This window comes from Bacillus rossius, chromosome 15 (genome assembly GCF_032445375.1).
Source record: "Bacillus rossius redtenbacheri isolate Brsri chromosome 15, Brsri_v3, whole genome shotgun sequence".
In the NCBI taxonomy this organism is placed as follows: Eukaryota; Metazoa; Arthropoda; class Insecta; order Phasmatodea; family Bacillidae; genus Bacillus; species Bacillus rossius.
Genome location: NC_086342.1, coordinates 42,244,998 through 42,267,296, shown reverse-complemented (window position 1 = coordinate 42,267,296; position 22,299 = coordinate 42,244,998). Strand labels below are relative to the sequence as shown.

The following is a 22,299-nucleotide window of genomic DNA, read 5'->3' as shown; positions in this document are numbered from 1 at the left end:
GAAGAATATAACATTTAGGAACTACATAACAACACAGGTATGTTTCAAAAAATAGAACAATTTTCAATGGACAAGAAATATATGTATATATTCAAGCATACAACTTAGTAACATAAATACAGAATCAGCTTATTTGAAATTTGTTCATAAATAATAAATCTGTTATTCAGCATACTTGGGTTCTTCTACTGCACAGGAATACAAGTAATACATAAAAGATTTCATCCCCAAAAAAAAAAAAAAAAACATTATTTTCCAATTTTACTACCTACTAAAAATGGAAACAAAATAATAATCATCTGTTTGGATTAAACAGCAAAAAAAATAACAATCAACATGTCAGATAATCCTTCCCTAACTAAGAACCATCATACAAATAACATTTTTATACATTTTTCCGTGATTATGTGAAATGCTATTTCTTAAACATAAATTCTCATTAAAAAATTTAATTATGGTCATGAAATAATGCTATTTGAAACAGGAAACCTTACTATTTACACATCAACTGAAATCTGACAAAGAGAAACCGAACTTGCAAGCACACGCACGGCCGGAAGGATGAGGTGGGCCACGTCGAGGGGAGATGGCTAGTTGTCGCCGTCGCAGTCGCGGCTGATGTGCCCCGTCTTGCCGCACTTGTAGCAGGACTTGGAGCCGGCGGTGGGGCAGTCACGAGCGATGTGGCCCGGCTTGGAGCAGTTGTAGCAGGACGGTCCCGCGGACGCCGTCTCGGGGCAGTCGCGGGCGATGTGGCCCGTCTTGGAGCAGTTGTAGCAGGACGGCTCTCCTGGGGCCTGCTGGCAGTCCCGGGCGATGTGCCCCGTGCCGTTGCAGCGGTAGCAGCGGTCCTGCTCCTCCTTGCAGTCCCGGGCAAAGTGTCCCATGCGGTTACACTTGTAGCACTTCTGCTGCGCCGCGCGGCGGTCTGCCCCGCCCCCCTCGGGACACTCGCGCGCAAAGTGGCCGGTGCGGTTGCACCGGTAGCACACGCTGGAGCTCATCCCGCCTGCAAGCACACAGCCCACGTTCCGCCCTGCAGGAGGCTCACGTACCACCCAGTTGCATCTTTAACTCTTATGCAGGACATTCATACAAATGCCCAATTGAATATTTAAGCACAAATGTCAGTAGATGAACAAAAGTTAAAGTTTTTTATATTTGATTACGATAGTTAAGTTTTCGGTGAGTCACATTTTTCAGGTATTATGTTCTAACACCTTAAAACAATGTAGGAAAAATGATCAAACCTTTATCTTAGCAGCAACACAATTTTATCTATTTAACGCAGTAAGAGAAGCTAATTTTTTTCATGGAAATTTGGACTGCCTGACATATAGGCTGCCGCGAAGCATTAATCACGTGAAGCTATCTGGCAAAGAAGTAGTGCGGGTTATGGCCTTGCCACCTCTCCCAGATCAGGACGTGAAACAGTACACCTGTCACTCACACACAAGACGCCAGCCTAGCTGCTCACTTGCACCAGGGGAAGTCACAACACGGAGAGGTAAAAGTAAGCACCCTCGGGGACGGAACACAGGCCCTCAAATTGCACACAGCGCAGACGGGCTGAGCTGTCAGCTGCATGCGCCTGCTAGGAGCGAATCCACGACCTTGTAACTGAACCAACAAGTGCAGGACAGGAGGGACAGGGGTGTCACACCTCTCTCACTCTGCGGGAACCCGTCCACACCAAGCGAGACCACTCAGTCATCTAAGCCTCTGTCAGTGTGATGGACGCTCTCCGAGGGCGTGAGAGTGTTGCCGTCATCATCCATTTGCACCTTCATAGCATTCATTAATTTGGTAAATATACGAACAAGAACTGCTTAATGTTGGAAATGAATCTACAGTGTCTTTGGCAATTAATCTACACTCTACAAAATTCTGCAATGAATCTAAAAAAAATTGTTTGGACAGTACACCTAAAACTGCTTCCAATGGGATTCAAACACATGTTCCCGAATCTCATTCAGTTAATTTTCCCCACATTACTTTTTTATTTGCTCTCAGCATAGCACGGGTTCAATCCCCGATAGTAACCCCAGCTATTTTTCAAATCCAACACACTTAGTCTCTCTACATCCTTTATTTTCCACTAAATCAATACCTAACTTCAACATTTCATAAACAACTGTAATGGACAGCAGTCCATGGCTCGCAGTCTGAAGCCCGGTCCGGGCAGTCAAACGGGGCTCGCACTTGCTACGACTACAGTACAGTCGGCAGTGTAGTCTGAACAAGCAACAGGTCTGGGCATGAGCTGCTTCCTCGGTTATTGTGTTAAACATGCTTCCAATAAACAGTTGTGAGTACATATCTGTTACTGACCTTGTGGTTAGATGTGTGAACATCAACTAAACTTTCTCTGAGTATAAAGTTAATTCAGCCATGGCACAGTGCAATGATTAAGTCAAAACAGCTAGTGTTTTGTATCACAGCTTTCCTGAAAGTGAGGAGGTTGGGTGAGCGTCGGTGTCGCACTGCAAGCCAAGCGGCAAGTTTTATTCATAACATTAAAGTCTGTTCTGTACATTTCTGCACTGATGACTGAAAAAGAGACATGCGGAATTAACTTTTAAAATTTCCACAAAGAAAAATCTTCATATAAATGCTGTTCTATTTCTGTGTATTGCAAACAGGCAGGGGAAATAACTTGCAATTTTCAGATTAGCCCTGCAGGTGATCCTGTTAAGTCAGGTAGTGATCCGATAACACACACACACACACACACACACACACACACACACATACATATATATATATATAAATGTATTTGTTTGTATTTTTGTGGAACAAAGTCCATTAGCAAAACGTCCTGGTGCCTAGAGGTTTGCGAGCAGACAGAGTGGTTCTGCTGCCCCGTCCTAATCGTGAGAGCTAGAGGCTCACAAACGTGCACCTCCCTCCAGATATCACATGGCAACGTCGCATAGCCCCTTCCCCCCACCCACAGAATATGGTGCCGAGGAAGATGATATGCCCATGATGAGTCTTCCACCAAACACAACTAACTACTAGCGCTCTCCAGTGAGACAGACTCACAACCGTGACCGTGAACAGAGCCCTTAGGCATTCAAAAAGACATTGAGAGAGATGATTTGACGTGTTAAGCATGCCATGTGTTTCTTAGCATAACTGTACAGTTGTTGAGAGAAAATTTAGTTTTGGCCAGAATATGTGTTCAAATAACTATCCTAATGTTCCTGTTAAAAAATATATTTACTGCCAAACACACCCACAACTTAGCATTTAGCGACTGCAAAAGATAACGCCAGATAATTTGGCGATTTCAGTCATCCGGGACCTTCAACTCCTGAATATGCTGGATTATCACACGATACCATTTTTGGAATATTTTTTTATAATGAGCAATTTTAGGAAATTACAACCATCCACTATATGTCTTTCCATTCTTTAAAACAATTACTCAATGCGCCTCCACAGTTGACGGTGTAATCACTAACGCCATTTCACTGGTGACTGGCGGACGCTATAGGTACGTGGAATCACGAGATCTTCAATTGCGTCCAGTCAGTAGTGTCTGCTAGTTCCATTTTTTGTTAAAAAAAAATTCATTTTTACTAATATTTTCCTACTTAAAAGTTGACATGTGCGTTACTTACCTATCTGCCTCGTATGTTCAAAATGAATTACATTTGCTTACATTCTAATGAGGTACAAAATAAAAATGCTCTTGAAGTTCGAAGGACAATCTAAATAAATAACATTAATATGTTCATGAATTTAAGGCAAGAGCAAGTAATTAGGTACCTAGAAGTGCACTTTGAAGGGGAAAAATGAAATAATTTTGTGAAAATATATATATATTTTTTTTTACTTCTAATTCACATTTAACTTATATCTCTTAGTACCTACTGGTGATTGTTTGATTTCACAGGTAAATGCTTTCAAGATTAGAGTTCCTCTAAGTGTTCCTGATTCTGCGATTGATTATCGTAAGAATGACACTAAAAATAAAAAGTAAACACCCAAAAATGGATTTATTCAGTTCCTTGTCTTATTTAATTAGAAACTCTGTGGAGGTGCATCCTGATATTTCTAAAACTTGACAGGCAACTATCGATTTTAAAGTTTGCCTGTGCAGTAACGCGGGTTTCGCCAAAGCGAGTCCCACGAAGCTTGCTGACAGCTTGTTCGATAATAACACGGACCCTCTCATGGCAACAAGCATCTAGTATTGTTACTAAGATACTTGCTGCAATTTTCAAATCAATATTTTTCTCATTTTTATTCAATTTATGAGAAACTCGCTAGTGGGAAGGGCTATGAAACCAAAGTAAATTGTGGGGGAAAATACAATGACATTCTGTTAATACACCACTTCACCTATAAATGTTAGTAGTTTATAAAAATCCAGTATAAATTTTAAAAAACACAAGTTTTGGATTATTTTTTTTTTTAATAACAAAATTCTTACATCTCGGTTTCACCATAAATAAGATAATAAACTCCAAAAATGGTGTTTTTCCAGTACTACGGCCATTTCCACTCTACCATTAAAACAGTGTTAGCAAATTCCTAATGGTTTCTGAGAAATTACTGTTCATAGGTTACATTTGGTAGCCTGTGCAGTGACATAGCCACTGCCATTGTGCTTCAGTGTAGCAACTTGGGTAACCTAAGATTCACACCAGTCCATTCCAAGGCCTGGAAAGTTCCGAAGTTCACTGAAGTTCACCACTCAGTAATACAAATTCAGTAGCGCATAAGATAAGATAAATAATGCATGTGATAGATGTTGATATCATTTTTTTTATAGACTTTAGTGACCAAGAAATTAGACAATGCAGCTATTCTAACCAAACCAACAATCCACTATTTAAATCTTTTTAAAATGCAGACTACCTAACCAAGCACAATTAATTAAAAGTATTTTTTAAGTAGTTACTTATCCAACCATTCTCATGATATCACAAATTTGTAAAATTTTTACCAAACCTTAAAATAATCTTTTTGTAATTTATTGTATTTTCCAAAATGTTGCCTTCCTTCAAAATTACCAATGTTTTTAACAAACCTGCAAAAAACTTTTAACCAAATAACCTGAATATAGAATTTAAAATTCAAACCCCCCAATGTATTGAATTAAGAGGGGGGGGGGGGATAAACTAAACATGAAACAATGCAGCCTCAGAATTAACTTTTCTAAATATTAGGTTTCCCAAGTAGCGTCAGCTGTGTTAATGCACAGGTAATGTACATATTGTAACCTTTAGAAATTTATCAATGCTGTTTCGAGAGTCAAACAAGGAACATAACCATTGGGAATTTATCATCACTGTTTTAGAATTGAGCCATATCTAAAACACTATTTTCGGAATTTTATTTATGAAAAAGCCAGAAAGAACTTCATTTTTTTTTCCAATTAGTCGCTAAAGTTACGAAATTTACTTCCCCCCCAACCACCCCTAGTAGCCGGTAAAAAAGAAATTTACTACATTGAGTTCAACTGTTGGTATAATACTGTTTTGTGATTCTGAAAAGATAATGTTGATTCTGGCCGGGTCTTACAGAAAAATTAAATGTAATTTACTTGATACAAATAGTTGTTAACTACATCAGAGACTAACAAAATCACAGTTCACGCTTACACGATACATTCGTGATTCCACACAGGCTAGTCCTACATTTCTTTCCATACTAAAAAATTACAAAGAAACAAGTATTTTAAAAAACTACAAAAAAAACCTTTCAATTACCTCAAGTGTACTTCAAAACATGAATTAAAAACAGATTCAGCTTCATTTAATAAACGCACCTCTTCAACTAATACCCTCCGAACATAAAATTATTTTGAGATGGCGAAATTTGATTCAAACAATACACTAAATCAATCACAAGCAAATTCTAAATTCTTTACGTTCTCTGTTGGCAAACCTGAACAATGAAGTAGAAAATTTCACAGATAAAATAGGAAATAAAAGAGCATTTTGTTAAAGGTTTAAGGTGCAATTTAAAAATTAAGAATTATAATTTAGGGATCAGTAATGTTATTACGTTATGACTTTAACTGAATACACAATTGAAAAAAATAAAAGTAACAGTTGTTAGTTTGCACAAGAATTGACCGCCAACGATTTTGAAACTATTGATTCACAAAACCGCATAGAATGGTCGTGTGCATAAACGAGAAATAAATAAATGCACAACCACTACTGGGAATTGAATACAATTTTGGTGGGATTACAGATTTTTATATTATTATAAATAATTTGGTGCAAAAAATTGTCAAGATAATACAAATTCAGGTGTGTGTAATTCCTATAATAAAACTTATTATTGCTATTACTACTTGATGTCGTCCGGCCGGAGGCCGTCTTCAAGCCCGACTTGCGACTGCCCGTACTTAGTCCCGCTAACGAAGCGCGCCCCTAGCCACCCGGTCGGAGTCAAGTGAGCTTCCCGCCACTCCATACCACAAAGGTAAATTGCGGTAATTACTGAGGGCTCGAGTGCCCCTCGCGTAAAGACGAGTAATTAAGGGAGCCCAGTAATTACCCTAATTTTTACAAACTCTTCACAAGAAAAGTGCGTCGTAGGAGTGTGCCACTTACTTCCGTGGGGAACTTGAAATCACACGTAGCAAGTGCTCCCTTTGCGGCCTTCCGCCTAAACTAATTAAATGACTCTTCCATCATCATTTCCCCCCCCCCCCGTACTAACTTGTCTGTAACTGCTGGAGTAGTTGGTTAACTAACAAACAGTCTCCAACTTGACTCTCCTTCCTTTTAAGTACATTTAAATACAATTAATGTAACTACGATTATTATAGGCCTTCCGCCATTAGAATTAAGCCTTAGTGATTATTGTGTGAACATTGTAGTGGTTATGATCGCTTTAAGTTATCTTTAAATAAATATAACAGTAAACGGCGAACTTTGGCACGCAGGATCAGCCTACCTCTCCCCCGCGCCAAGGCTACCACGCCAGTATCGAACTACTCGCGAACCGGGCCGGACGTCCTTAGTGCCACGGGAAGCCATCATCGCTTTGCAACCACCAAGTAACGCTGGTAAATATAGTCACTAACCAAACCTTCCTTTTTCAGCTTCCCGTGTGCGTCCGCGTTCATTTACGGTGCAGGGCTTAACCCGGCCGCTCCAACTTAAACTGGGCGACGCGACTCCGGTCCACCGCGCAGTGTCTATTTACGGTACGGGCCGACTCCCGCCCCTCATTTACTACAAGTAATAACATCGTGCACACAAGTGCCGATGCTAACTTCATGGGCATTCGCAAGTAATTTAACACGGACCGCGCTCACACAAGTGACCCGGCCGCTGCTAAGAACTAAGCTTACGGGATTGGCCGCCCCCAATCACCCCCCTTCCCCCCGTTGCTATGGGTGGAAATGGCGTAACGGCGGAACTTTCAAGTGTATAATGTAAAGTATAGTTCCTCTCCAATTGTCTGAACTGTAACGTGTAACTCAGTGCTCACAGCGCAAAAGGGGTCAGCCCCGAATAAAACCCAGTAACGTAATCAATTGTGTTCTTCCGTAGTGTTGTTTGCCCCCTCCTGCTAGGGATCAGTGTACTATATTGTGTAAGGAGAGTATTAGATAACTAGCTCTACGAAAAAAAAACCCTCTTAAATTCAATCACAGCCGAAGGCCTAGTGGTCCACGCTGGGGCAGAAAGTATCCACGCCCAAAACCATTGGTTAACGACTGTGCTAGCCTGTCGCCCACCGGAACATACCCACACACCACCACTTCCCACTAGGCCCCGCCCAGGTCTCGAAGCCAAGACCGCGGGTGACGGCATACTAATAAAAATGTGTGCGACGGAAGTGAAACTTCTTACTTATTTTGTACGAATAGAGATAAAATATTAATATTTTTGTATTGAACAAGGGATAATAATTGAGAATAGTAAGGATGCGCGTATGATCTCAAAAACATAAACACTTTTTTCTGCGCCACGTACTCCCGCATACATTAACTGGCACATTTTTTCGCCTCTTTTGGCAGTTTGTAGGCACATTGATATTGATAATAACTTTTATCTGCTTCTGCCTTTTTTTTTTCTAGGCATGATGTTAAATCACTATCTCCAGCTGTATAATGAACGAACAAAATATCACTTCATTAGAACATAAATTATACTTATTGACGTCGTACCTCCGTGCCTCTGGGTTAAAGCCCGGATCACAGCCCTGTCCGCAGCGCGCCGCGGCTTTGGGAATGACGTCACTTCCGCTCCGTGCGCGCGAGAGCAGTGTGCCGGCGTCCTGGTCTCCAGTCCCGTGCGAGCCACCTTCGAGGCTAGACGCGGCCGCGAGACGCTCCATAAACTCGCCGCTATTATCGCTTTTGGATTCTGTTCTATAGTGTGTATAATCTCTTTTATCGTTTTCTTTACCGTGTGCGTGAGTGTTGTTTTGTATCTGGCGTGTCCGCGGGCCAAAACACGTGGACTAACACAACTAGCCTGCACCGCACATTTCTCCAGCGCGCGACGTCCCTCGGCAGCTACACGGGCCGGACGGTCCACCCCTGCCTCTCCGCAGGAGGCTGCTCTACGCGAGAGAGCTGGCGCCGGGCAACACTAGAAAACGACCGAGCGACGTCTGCCACGTCTCCACGCATTCTACGGAGGCGGGTACGCGACATTATAAAGACTATTTCACAAGTCCCATAGTACTTTTGGCACTTCAAATAACAGTGTTCACACACAAAAATAAAATTAATTATAAAGCTGGCACATTAAAGGCCCTGGCAGAATGAACAGTGCTGATGGCAATGCTGATGGCTGCTAGCTGCTGATTGGTGGCAGAATCAGCCAATGAATAGGGCAAATGCGATGCTGATGGCAGATCCCAAATTCACTAGGCACATCACGGCCGATGGCTGATGGACAGATCGCCGCATCAGCGGTAGAATCGGCAGTCATGTTGTAATTTCGTCTGTCAGTTGTTTGTTTGCAAACTTTGACGCTCGTGTTATCTGCTGTGATGAACAGCAATTCTCGCTGCCAAACACAGTCTATTAACAAATCAGTAATGTCGTCCAGCTCCATACTAATTATTAAGAACAAACTTGTGAATATCCAGTACAGAACTCAGCAACAACTGACCAGAAAAGTCGTTTTCGCGGCAAAACGACGAATAATGAAGTGATTGTCGTCTTTTGTTCATATAAACATTAAGAACAGGAAAGGGTTTATTTATTCCTCCGTTTTAAACAAGGAATAATGTTAACACATTTAAGTTGCATTACGATTTATCTTATTCTGTAGGTTCCCAGTTGACAGCATATTTTAATGTAAACAAACGTCCACGTCTGCTGAAAATCTATGAAATTTGTTGCGCCCAAACCAAAACATAAACACAGTTTACTGCGCATGCGCGAACGCACAGTTTTCAAAATACATTACAATTGGTTGCTGGTGGTTGTCACATGATGGCTGGTGTGCTGACCAGCCATGAAAAGATGAAGTTGGACGAACTTGGCCAGCCATTAGCCATCAGCCACATTCGAATGCTGGTGGTGACGTAGTAGTGGAACAAATGGCCAATCAGAGTTCACCAGCCATCAGCATTGCCATCAGCACTGTTCATTCTGCCAGGGCCTTAAATCTATAAGTCTCGTTTACATTTTCAATTATACTTTTTGACGCCGACCGCCAATGCTCCTCTATGTCGCATAGACCACAATGCCTCATCAACATCTCGCAAAGGCGTGTGCACCGAACGCGATCGTGCGTGCAACAAAGTGTAGTTCGTGCGACGAGGCGAACGCCAGGCAACGAGTGCTACGTCGGCGGAAGGATCCGGCCGGGTGTGGCATATCCCTCCGCCGAACTACAACAAATGAAATTATGTATATTTTTCCACAGGTTTTTATTAGACATTATTTTCATCAATTAATATTTCAGTCCTTTCAAAATCATGTTTCACAGTGCGTCTTGTCCCGAACCTGGCCGGTTCAGTTTCCCGCGAAATTCACACTTTTCCGCGGGAGGGCTGGCGGGGTGAAGGGGGGTCGCGCGCGGCGACACCGGCAGTGTCCTTCAGGAGCTCGGATAGGCCGGCAGCCTTCGCGCGACGCGGAACCATCAACTCTTGCTTTCACCGATATGTAGCTTTAATAGTTTTAATCTGTCTTAATCGTTTACGAACAGTTCTGCGGTCGGCCTCAATTTACCATGAGGTATTTCACTTAAATAAATCAGTGCTCCAAGATGGGTGTTCAACGTATTATGTAAGTACTGTGGGGAAGTCTATGAGACATTACGACGGCGCTTCATGCGACAACTTAGCTTACCGGATATTTAGTTGTAGCCCGCACGGGGCAGCCAGAAGGCGACACGTGCCACCAAACGTACTAACGAATCAGTCTCTGGGACACATCTAAGAATCACGTAGAGTTGCCAGAGATACGGGCCTACGTGCCATTAGCCCAGTATAATAAGTATTGTGTATTAGTGAAGTGTTTATTCGTCGAAGTATAAGTTGTCATGTTAGAGTTTAATTGTAACCGCTGCACGGTATTGTGCCACCAAATGTACTAACGAATCAGTCCCTGGGACACGTCTAGGAATCACGTATAGTCGCCGGATATACGGGCCTACGTGCCAATAGCCCAGTATAATAAGTATCGTGTAGTAGTGAAGTGTTTTGTTCGTCAAGGTATAATTTGTCATGTTAGAGTTTATTTTGTAATCGCCGCATCTTGTGCAAGAGTACGTCCTTCACGCGCAGTAAAATTGTGAGCCGCCACTGAGGAAGTGGGCTGCGCGTGTGACTATTCTATTCGGGACAACCGTTACGGCCAGAACGGGCAGCACTATGTATAGGGCTGTGCCATAATAAATTCGTCAAGTATCCACCAGTAACTTTGTGTTCTTCTTCAGGCGTCCCGAGTGGCCATAACAGCTCGGGGGGCCCTACTGCGTTAACCCCTACCTCTAGCCACAAGGCCGAACCCTCCCTGAGATCTCGAACCCAAACAAAAATCATGTAAAAATCATAGGAGGTAGCGGGAACGGCGTCATTTTCACATAAAAATTAATGATACTTATAAAGTTTATTGCACAACTCATTAGATTTTCCCACACGAATAATAATAAATTGTAGATTCTTTAAATAAAAAATTTTGTAGCATCGTAATGCTCGAAAATTCTAGCCCTTTCAACAAACGTCTCTACAAATTGGAGGCTAACCCCACCAGGCACTGGTTGACACGGCCGCCAACCTATCGTTTGTCGCGGAACATTTGGTTTCTCCTGCTGAGCTGGTGCACGAGTGGGGCCCTTGCAGCTGGTCACACAGGACGGTGTCAGCACCACGGTGTGTTATGCAGAGCTCACTATCCAGATCCAAGACTTGGTAGGTATTACTACCGCGCTTGTTCCTCGACTACGAGGTGACCTAATCTTTGGAATGCTATGGCTGACACAGGAGGATTCCATGATTGAGGTCCGAGAGGGAAAAGTGCACCTGGGCATCAATGGCCACCACACTGTATACACTTTGGGAGTGCTGCAGCCCGCAGTTCCCGAGGTTAGGAGTTTGTTGTTCCAATTGAAACACGGTGATCCACAGAAGCAGCAGGATGCAATGAATCAGTGTTGCAGCAGCAGCCATCAGTGTTTACAAAGGTGGATATGCCATGCTGCATAACAATGGCTGTTCTGCGTGACATACCACATTTTCTTAAAGCTAGTAAATTATTAAAAAGTTAAGTAGAAACATGACATATTTAGTCCTTAGACAGCTCACGGGCAAAGTTAGGAAGTCCACAAGTAAAACCTCCTACCTGAAGATAGGTGTGCATGCAGCCTGTCAACTACAAGGAAGGAAATGCAAAACTTGAAAACTCGTAATACTGAATTAAATAATTAAGTTATTCAGTGGGTTCCTTCAAACCACACCGAAAGTGGGGCAAGCCAGAAACCGACAGTATTGCGGCTACATACAGTAGTGGCAAGATGTTGTGGGCCCCATGGTGTTTGGACGTGCCTGTCCACTGTGCCATTGGTGTGGCCTCAGCAGCTCGGGGCCCCTGAGGGCCACGTTTTCCACTTGTAGTATGCGGAGCACGAGTAAGACTCGGGCCGAGATTTGTGGCCTAATCACACAGTAAACCAGTAAACAATATTCTTTTAAATATTAAGACTAATTGCCAATTAAATAATTACATAACAAAGTCTGGAACCTTATCTGGTGGACGAATACAAACATGGCGATGGTGGATGAACACATTATCATTTAATAGCTTCACTGGTGTCCTTTCGACTCATCAACCTCTGGGTCATTCTTTTCACTGCATTCACAGTACCGATGCGTTTTGGTACGCACACTTTACAGGGGAGGGTGTCGATGTGGTTTACTGACGTGTGCGACAGAGGAGCGCCGATGGTTGGAGTCAATTATTTACAAGTCCTTGAATTCTGTGCATTTATTTTACAGTGTTTCTGAACATAATTGTACGGTGAGTGTTATTTTGTAGCAAAATTTGCGAATAAGTGTTGACTTAACTTATTTCGAAAATTTGTTTAATCTTTATAATTTAACTTATTGGGCCGTATGCACAGATTCTACTAGAAGCCAAGTGTCTACTCGTACTTCCTTTAGTGAAGGATTTGAAGTTCACTAAATTTCGTATGTTAGAAATATTTTAGTATAAGCCCGGCTAGGTTTTACAAAGTAAAGTGAAGAATGCTACTTAATTACGAAGGTGGCCGAGTTTACTCGAATAAGGCCCGAAATCAATGACGTCGTTCATGACGACATAACCTCGGCCAATAGGAAACCTATATTGTATATTTGTTTTTTTGTATGTGAAAATAATAAACATTTCTTGTGTATCCACCGATCCACGTGGTCGTTATGGATTGTGCTCCGAGGCAATTTGCCGAAAGGTTTTCTATGAATGAGAAGTCAATTTTATTTTCATTAGTGGAAAATAGGGCAAAAATAGTGGAAGCCAAAAAAACGGATTTCAAAAACGTCGCCGAAAAGCGGAAAGCTTGGCAGGAGATTGAAAAAGATTTCAATTCTTATTCAGAAGTCTCCAAGGTTAGTAGCAAATTATTAAAATAAAGGAACGTACTTTAGTGTTTTTATATCATATGATCTGTTGGACTGCATATAGTACCCAATGTTTCATTATAAATTTTTTTATTAACTGCCTCTCGTTAATCCAAAGTTGATCATGTATTTCTGCATAATTCTAATACACATTATTGAAAGCAGCGACATTAAGCAGTTAATAATTTAATTATTTTACATTGAAGGGTGTATAAAAATTTTCTAAAATATCTCATCTGCAAAGATTATTTTTGGCCGATTTTTTCTTTCACATTTAACTATCACTTAAATTAACTATTTAAATAGGCTAATAAAATCAGATTGTGGTATTTTAGATGGATTATATTCTGCATAAAATATACATTTTATGCTTTCAGAAGTTTGTGTTTTTCCATCATTATTGAAATAATAAAACTGTGCATGTTGGAAAAGTTATCAGAACTTATGGCATTACTACAATTGTTTTTACTTTTTTTGTTGCAGCGTACTGCATCCCAGCTAAAGAAATGTTGGGAAAATGAGAAAATGAAGAGGAAGAAGATCCTTGCTGCCAACACAAGGCAGCGAATGGCCACTGGTGGTGGTCCATTTGTCCAGGAGCCCTCCACGAACCCCGAATTGGAAGTGGCATTAGCTGGGACACAGCACTTTATTGTAGATGGTGGCGATCATGACATGGTCGTTTCCGCAGACAGTGCTGAAAATGCTGCTAAGTACCAGGCAGTAATTGCATTGGACCATGACTATGAGCTGCCCATTTCAGAATCTATGTCTGAAGAAGAAATTACTTATGAGGTGGAGGTTGACAGCCCACAGGTGAGAAAGAAGGATGCTCTCCTTTCTGGACGCTCCAATAAGTCAAATACACGTCGTGAAGTAGCAATTGAAGATGAACTGCAGCATCGCCTGCATAAACTTAACAGTACAGAAAAGCGGGAAATTGAGCATCATAAGCTTTTGATGCTTGAGCAGAAACTGCGAGTGAGGGCAGCAAGAACTGCTGCAATATATACAAAAGAGCTTCACGAGCAGGCAAAGAATCATCGTGAAGAAGAACACAAGTTGCGAATGGAATTAATGAAATCAGGAAACGGGAAAACACTGTAAATTGCTTGCATATTACAGTCGATAACCATTTTTATATTATGCCCTTATTTGTATTTATTCTTTCCTGTGGTTTCTAAATTGCACTTAGTAAAATTCTGCAAAATGGCACGGTAAAATTGAAAGAAAGCCTCTTAGCTGAAAAAAAATCCAAAAACCAGTTTTTATTAATGTCCTAACATATTTTCCAAACATTATCTAAGAGGGCATTGCGATATTGTTTACAATTTTCCAGATTGAATCTTTTTAAGGAGTGGTTAGATTAAGTTATATAATAGATAGTGTAAAATTGTGAGAGTTGTTGGTTATTATGTTAGCTAACTGTGAAATTGTTTAAACAGTTAAGTTTGTTAAGCCATATAAAAATATACTGTTTGAAGTTGTGTCAGCGACTGGTTAGGTTAGTAGCATTACAAATATTAGAGAGTTAGGATGGTGTGTTGGGTTAAATGAAGAGACATTTCAAATTGGTAAAACTAAGAAATTATTTAAATGATCTGAAATGTTTCTAGCATAGCTTAATTAAATACTAATGATCCATAATACTTAATCAAGGATTTTAAATTGAACTTACCACACCTAATATATCCCATGCCCACTATTTGATGTAGCAAACCCATCCCTTTTCATAGTATCACACAGTATTTGAAATAAATATACCTGACTTATCTACTTGTTAAAAATGTAAACTACTGCAAAATATTTGAAGTATCTTACAGAGAAAAATTGCATAACATGTAAGTAAAAACATCAGAATTTTGATTAGTTTTTTTTTTGTTCAGGAAAGAGGCTTTCCTTTAAAATTACCAAATGCAGCTGAAAATTCAATGTTCCTAAGAGAAGGTGTATACAACATAAATGAGCAATGTGTTATTTATTTTTCATATGTATGATTAGGAATCCAAATTATAATTATTGGGACCATTTACAAATGACAACATTCATAAGCAGACAGTAACTGAATTTATTAAAATTTTGGGGGTTCGTTAAAATATTGACAAGTGTGGTCATCTGTGGTGTTGTGGTGTACTCCAACTAATGATTAGAAAATGTGATTGAAAACAACTAGTGTTGGTAGGTATTGAACAGTGTATTTTATTTGTAATTGTATGTTTTGCTTGACCATAGACAATACTGATTCAATTTCCAACTGAAAATATTGAAATAAAAGTCTGAAAATTATTTTATTGAGCTTCTCTTATTTAGTTTGATAATGTTATCTAACAACTTTGTGATATGTCAAGGAAATAAGTGGTTTAAAATACTTTTATACATTTTTGCAGATAAGTAATCAAAATAACCATTTTTGAATTTTGTTTCTCCCGTAAGTGCACCTACTCTTGGAAATTACTGTATGTAGTCTTAAATATTTTTGCAAATATGTTTATAAATTTTCATGTAACTACATTAGCACCCTCTGAGACATATATGTATTAAAAATTAAGAGAAAAGACTGTTTAGGGTAGGTAAGCAACATTAATGACTAATAAATTCCCTAAAATTCCAAGATTTATACAAATAATTAATACAACTGACATAACCAACCATTTACGCATGTTCCAATTCATCTACTTCTAAGAAGCTGCTCAGAAAATTTTTTTTATTAATATATTGAACAGTTTAGCATAGATTTAATTTATTATTAATATAGCTTATATAAGAAAAACATTCAATTTAGTTATTATTCACTTTATTTCCAAAGATCTTCTCTTTTTAAAATTAATGGCTTCTTAAAAAAATAAAATATTGTGAAATTTTAGAATGACAATTAGTTGTTTATTATTGTACACATTGTTAAAGATCAAACATTTATGCTAAGCTTCAAAAATGTTGTTTCTTCCTTTATTTATCTCTGTATATTTATACAGCGATGTTTATGCATTTTGAACCTTGCCTGGTTTTGCACTGGTCCAATGTGATATTCTCTTGAAACCTAATCTAGCAATAGGTTTGTTTTATATTGCTATGTTATTTAAATTAGTGTTAGAACTTACTGTGTTAACTGCTGCTATAGTTTAGTCCCGTTTATAAACTGCAGTGAAACTTTAATGTTAAACAGCAAAATAGACAATTAAAGGCATAACAGTATGCATACAACATTTATAATAAGAGGAAGGTTTGGCTAATTTTTAAGCACATTAAACAGTGTACATAGTTACAACTCTAACATCAGACTAATAATAAATGTAAATATTTGACATTATTTCGACTTTCCATCATTTTGTAATACCTGCAAAAATGTTAAAATTGCAACAGACCATTCCAAGAGGACTCATTAGCAATTTATTGTTTTTTGCATAACCAATGCTTTTATGACCACTAATCTCTAAAAACAGATCTCTTGTCTCTCACTCGACTTTACCATACACAGCAATAAATGGTGCTGAAAGCAGGGTGATAAGCTATTTATATATCTCTAGATAGTTGGTTAAAACTTTTTAGAACTTATTTTACTGCTATATACATACACTAATTCTAAGAGTATCTGGTATCTACTATTGTCAATTTTTCTTTCATTATTTAGAAAACCAGGTTTCAAGGATACTAAAAATTTTTAACTTGCTGCAAAAGGGCTGAACACTGGCCAATTATATTGTCAGACACACTCCTCCATTGTGATCACTCTCATCACTGTGGACCTTTTAGCAGTAATCTTTCCGTTACCTGCAGTGTCAGTGTGTCTAGTCTGTCTCCAAGCAAATCTCACCCTACACCACACAATACACTTACATTGGCACAAGGAAAAGGGGAAAAAAGACACACATGCTTTTGTATTAAAATCATTGAGACTTTATTCAGTGCAATATAAATCTTGTTGAAGTATTTATTCTGCATCTATATAGCTTGGTAATTATTATGAACACACAAATCACTTTATTTTAAAATCAGTAATTACGAGGCTTGAGAAATGCAGCTGGTTAAATTAGGGTATGTTCTATCACGACATTAATATGCATGAATAATTAATAAAAAAACTCATTGAAATTCATTGATAATATGCACTTTTCATTTATATACATAAGGCTTAACTATTTCTCCGATTCCCATAGGCCTCACATAACCCACATCATGAAATGCTAAAGTTTTATTAGATACTTAAGATTTGCAAAGTGGTTAAATAAATGTTAGGATAAAGACTGCTAACTGACACCTTAAAAAGGTATATTTTTTATGTAATCGCTTAACAACACAGAAACCTGTTAAAAGAAAACAAAAGCTTCACTAAATTTCAATTGTATAAAAAAACTGAACAAATAAACATCATTACATACACATTGCAGGAAACTTACCCATTTACTCACATTTTTGACCCATTGCACCAGTTTCCACATCACCTTAGAGGAAGCTCTCTGGAGGTATAGTGCTCAATGCGTTATCTCCTATATTTATATACATGGCGAGATTCCCCAAGAGGCCTATTACATTCCATGTTCTAGACTGTGCCTGGAAAAATAAAAAAAAATTAATTCACTACTGAAACTATTAAAAAAAATTAAAAAATACATTTGAAGCAGTTATGTACAGAAAACCACGGAAACTACGTAATGCATTCACACAAAATGACGTTCAATAAACATTGCTCTCATTGCAGCTCCTCGGTGGTTGCGTGGACGCAAGTTTGCAACTGGCACTATGGGTAAAACACGAAGTTCTTCTACTGGAGGTGGCAAAGGCTCTTCATGCTGAACCGCAATGTTGTGCAGCACAGCACATGCAAGAATAACCTTGTTTGAAGTAGCCAGTTTCGTTCGTAGTTTTTGCCCAAGGCATGCAAACCGCCTCTTCCACACTCCAAATAACCGTTCCACAATGTTTCTTGTTCTTCTGTGAGCTAAATTGTATCTGATCTCAGCTGCTGTCGTTGGAACCAGTACTGGTGTGTACAGGAATGGTAACTGTGGATACCCATTATCTCCTAGAAGTATTCCTGGGAGTCCTTGATTTTCAAACCTAACCATCACCCTGCTGTTACTAAATATCCTGGCATCATGGGTACTGCCAGGCCATCGTGTTACAATGTCCATGATCTCGAGGTTAGGACCTGCAACAACCTAATGTATATACATACATTTGTTAAATTACCCAAACACTTAAAATTCATATAATGTTTGGCTGTACAAAAAAAAAGTAAATACTAAAGAATCTCTAAAAATGGTTAACATTTAAAAATCTATATGATTAACGGTTTAATTTAATTTTAAACTTGTTTAAGGTTTTTACCGAATGCAGAAGCAGGTTACTAAAAATAAATTCTCAATTATCATCTCAAGTACAGTAATGAATTCAATTTTTTGTTAAATTCTCACACCGCTGCATTTTCCATTCATTAATAATAAAATTCCTAAATAATTTTTTTGAACACCTGAAACATTCCTGTAATTTTCCTGAAAATATAATTTCTAAATTCCTACCAGATTCCGAATATTCAGTTTATAGTGCACATTACAATGTGTGTGCACTGACACACCTGTAGCCATTTTTTCTTTCCCACATGGGTCTGTGTATATGATTTCGAGAACTCAAGTCAAATCATGAGACTGGTCTATTAAGTTAAATAACCTACACAAAAAATACTGTAAAATAATGTTATCAGTTGCTAAGGAATTGCTAATATAAGATACAGCTATCCTCACCTAACCAACCACACACAATTTATCACTATTTTAAATGTAGCTAACGTAACCTAATTACCAGCCCACACTATTTTTAATATTTTAAACAAAGCTCAAAAATTAATTTCTCTGTCATTTAAGTATATGAAAGACAATATAGACATCTTTTATTCACGTTTTTATTTATAGTATGTACAATTATTGAAGTTGCTTGTGCGAACTGCAAACTTCCGTGACCTCCAATGAATTTAGGAACTGTTTAGGCCACAGAATGCACTGATATTAATTGGTTGTTATGCTACATGGCAATTCCAAAGCTACCATTAAAAACATCTAACAGTATTTTTATTGTAGCTATACTAATTATATCAACCCATTGAAATATTTTAAAATAACTTAAATGTTACTAACTTAACCCATCTCCCATTCTCACACTATCACAAACTTGTAATATTTATGCTGAACATGCACAAATGTGGCCTCGGAATGGATGTTGTGAACGTGAGGTTTGCCCACCTAGGAAAGCAAAAAATGAGAGTGGCCACATCAATGCAAAGGTAATGTAATGTAATCAATAAACTGTGATTTTTCAGAAATCAGTAGCAATTTATAAACACTATTTTCAGGTTAAAATATAAGAACAGCTTTAGTGCTCCAAAAAAGTGTTTTCGAAATTACCTCTCTTTTACGACACAAACATAATAATTATCTACACAAACCTGAACATTCAAGGACATGTACTGTTTTCTGTTACGGTACAACTCAGGAAACTGGCCACCAGGATTACTAATACAGATGTGCGTGCAGTCAATACAACCAGTGACTCCAGGAAATTCACCCAAATCGTAGAACTTCCTCTGGTTACTACGAATACCTCCTGGTCCTGGGAAGTGTGCATACTGCAGCAAATGTCCTGCCAGCTCATTTGAAGTTACCTGTAAAATATGTTTCACATACTTATAATTTAAATATAAACTACTCACTCCAAACTCATAAAAGTGTAGGTAAATGCCTCGTAATTTTAACAATTTAAACAACTGCTCTATAATATTTATTGCCATGATTACCAACATTAATAGGGCAGCACAATGTATTACCATGACAAATTAACTTGTTTTGTTAGTCACTACTTTATCGGTTCATTTAGCATGTAAACAGTAATCCACCTACAAATTTTTCCAGAAAACTCTTAATACCAAACTGTTATTAGATAGACAATTTGGGGTAATAGCCTAGTTTGGGGTCTCTTGCTAAAAAAAAAAAAATTATTTCGAAATATTTATTTTCAACTTTTTTCCCAAATGCCCTGCTCCTACTTTTTAATGGAAATTAACATGTCAAATGAAGGGCACAAAACTGTCATCCAAAATGATGATGTACATAACCTAAACTTAAGCAACTCTAACCTTGATAATTCTGCTTACTGTTGCTTGATTCAAGTGGATAAGGTCACCACAAACAATCTGAAAAATAACGAACACAGGTTAGTAATTTCTCTCTTAAAAGAAATATCGGGTAAATAGGCATGTTTATGACAGCATTACGAAAAAAGACAATAAATAGGTAAATGTATTTCTATCAGTTACACCTCATTTACAACCAACATACCTGTCGTCAGACACTTTAAATAAATTTTACTCTCACGTACCTGAAAACTGTTACTACCATAAAAGCGTAGTGCAGTGGTAACTTTAACAATTGCTGGCACCGGCAAACCACGCTTATCTCCATTGTCAGCCGCAACAAGGGGCACGATGGTACCAATTACAGTTTCTTTTGTGAAACGAAAACGTTTCACAAACTCTTCATCACTAAAACATTCCAATGGATTATCCCCATCTCGAAGATACTTTCTAGGCGGCGGATTGTAGGGAACATCCCTAGCATATCGCACAAATTCCACAAACTCGTCATCCACAATGCGTCCTACAGCTTCCATGTTGTGAAAAGTAGCACTAAATAGCAATTTAGTACGGCCAATCGGCGACTAAATATTCTCTGCACGAATGCACTTAAAAAATAAGCCCCACTAATACTTCACAACCTGTGCATACCGAAATTCCGATTTAGTTAAACTTAATACTAAATTTTAGTAATAGTATGGTCTATGCATTCGGCCCATTGTAATATTTGTGAATTTTTTTGTAAAAATATCCATTCTAAAGACGTTAACAACCAAGAAAGGCCAATTTTAAAATTCAAATTTTTAAACATTTCAATTAAATGGTTGCATTTTAAAACATTTTAGCGCTAGTTTCGATGGTTGTTTGTGTACATATTTTGTATTTGTTGTTCTTCTGTTTAGCCTACTCGTTCTCACTTCTATAGTGATAATTTAAGAAGATGGCTGACACAGATTTGAACGTAGATAGTTTAATACAGCGACTTCTTGAAGGTGAAAATGTATTTTTTAAAGCGTTTTATTTCATAAATATTGTTTTGTAACTGGTCACTATAATTTCTTAATAAATTGTAGTTTGTAGCTGTATAAAATTTAACAGTATTACTAATATTTTTAGTTATCTGGTTATAGTAGTTTTTACTGTATATAATGTGTTAAAAGTATTTTTGTTACTTGTGTGTGTTAAGTCCGAGGATGCCGACCTGGCAAGTCTGTTCAGATGACAGAAGCCGAAGTGAAGGGGCTTTGCTTGAAGTCCAGGGAGATATTTCTTCAACAGCCTATTCTGCTGGAACTTGAAGCACCCCTGAAGATTTGCGGTAAGGGAATTTAAGGTAATTTCCTAGTGTAGGCGCTCTACTGGAATCAATATTTAAATTACAAAAAAAATATTTTCATAATATTTTATTGTTCCTAATCTATACCTTTAAAACATTTTTTTTTTATTTTGTAGTTATACAGTGGTGGAGAGGGCTAAGAACACTAAGTTAATGGTGGCGTATAAAAACTTTTAAATCAGAACATTATTAAATGTCAATTATTAAAATTGCTAAAAATAAAAGAAATGCAAGCAATTTCAATAATAGTCAATAAAAGTTACTGTTTTTACATGAATAACACCACAAATTTCATTGTGTACATACGTGTTAAATTATAATTTGTGCACTTTAAAAATAATTGTTGAACTAAAAATACTATTTTTTTTTTTTTTTAATGCTCGAGCATTGTGAAATTGAGTTCACATGTTCTCCCTAAATTGACATTGACATGGGGACGTCACCTTTTGATAATTATTAATTATAATTATAATAATAATTATAAATATTAAGCATAAATATGTTAATTTCCTAGAGTAGGCGCTCTTATTGAGAAATTAAGGAATTTTAAAAAATAATTTTGAATACGCTTTATTCCTAAAAGCACGATGAAATATTTGAAATTATACTAAAATGACATAACCAATTATTGACACATGTAGATAACCTAACAAACTGTCTGAAACAATAATATATAGGTGAATTACTTGAAATAATGTAATGCTGTTAACAGAATTACCTAATAAAATACTAAGAAATCAAAAATACAATTTTCATTAATTTTTTTTCCCCAGGAGAGCATCTA

At 38.0% G+C, this 22,299-nt stretch overlaps 3 protein-coding genes and 1 long non-coding RNA gene across 6 annotated transcripts in view; 2 read left to right on the top strand and 2 right to left on the bottom strand.

Moving 5' to 3' along the window:
• Positions 1–60: 60 nt before the first annotated feature.
• Positions 61–5,927, bottom strand: LOC134539491 (CCHC-type zinc finger nucleic acid binding protein-like). 3 transcript variants are annotated; one of them, XM_063381565.1, is made up of 2 exons: positions 5,724–5,927; positions 61–1,009 (listed from the first exon to the last, which is right to left on the bottom strand). In XM_063381565.1, the coding sequence occupies exon 2, from the start codon at positions 1,002–1,004 to the stop codon at positions 591–593; it is 414 nt and encodes a 137-aa protein (XP_063237635.1). In that variant the 5' UTR covers positions 1,005–1,009; positions 5,724–5,927; the 3' UTR covers positions 61–590. The 3 variants fall into 3 exon arrangements, with proteins under 3 accessions (XP_063237635.1, XP_063237637.1, XP_063237636.1); XM_063381567.1 differs by having other exon boundaries at positions 5,783–5,913; XM_063381566.1 differs by lacking the exon at positions 5,724–5,927 and adding an exon at positions 5,616–5,678.
• Positions 5,928–12,548: 6,621 nt separating this feature from the next.
• LOC134539490 (uncharacterized) lies at positions 12,549–15,345 on the top strand. The gene is made up of 2 exons (XR_010076319.1): positions 12,549–13,047; positions 13,543–15,345. It is a non-coding gene; the product is annotated as an uncharacterized LOC134539490 (long non-coding RNA).
• Positions 13,522–20,892, bottom strand: LOC134539488 (putative nuclease HARBI1). Its single transcript, XM_063381564.1, has 4 exons — positions 20,425–20,892; positions 20,183–20,239; positions 19,496–19,711; positions 13,522–18,215 (listed from the first exon to the last, which is right to left on the bottom strand). The coding sequence occupies exons 1-4, from the start codon at positions 20,713–20,715 to the stop codon at positions 17,715–17,717; spliced, it is 1,065 nt and encodes a 354-aa protein (XP_063237634.1). The 5' UTR covers positions 20,716–20,892; the 3' UTR covers positions 13,522–17,714.
• Positions 20,893–21,081: 189 nt separating this feature from the next.
• Positions 21,082–22,299, top strand: part of LOC134539487 (serine/threonine-protein phosphatase PP1-beta catalytic subunit) — a 56,901-nt gene continuing 55,683 nt past the window's right edge. The window contains exons 1-2 of the mRNA XM_063381563.1: positions 21,082–21,171; positions 21,366–21,497. Of these exons, the coding sequence (XP_063237633.1) occupies positions 21,120–21,171; positions 21,366–21,497 (184 nt within the window). The 5' untranslated portion in view covers positions 21,082–21,119. The remainder of the gene's footprint in view (positions 21,172–21,365; positions 21,498–22,299) is intronic.

Coding starts and splice junctions, on each gene's coding strand:
- LOC134539491 (XM_063381565.1), bottom strand. CDS start 1,004: ATGAGCTCCAGCGTGTGCTACCGGTGCAACCGCACCGGCCACTTTGCG.
- LOC134539488 (XM_063381564.1), bottom strand. CDS start 20,715: ATGGAAGCTGTAGGACGCATTGTGGATGACGAGTTTGTGGAATTTGTG. Junction 20,240..20,424: donor ATGGTAGTAACAGTTTTCAG/GTACGTGAGAGT, acceptor GTTATTTTTCAG/ATTGTTTGTGGTGACCTTAT. Junction 19,712..20,182: donor CAGTAAGCAGAATTATCAAG/GTTAGAGTTGCT, acceptor CATATTTTACAG/GTAACTTCAAATGAGCTGGC.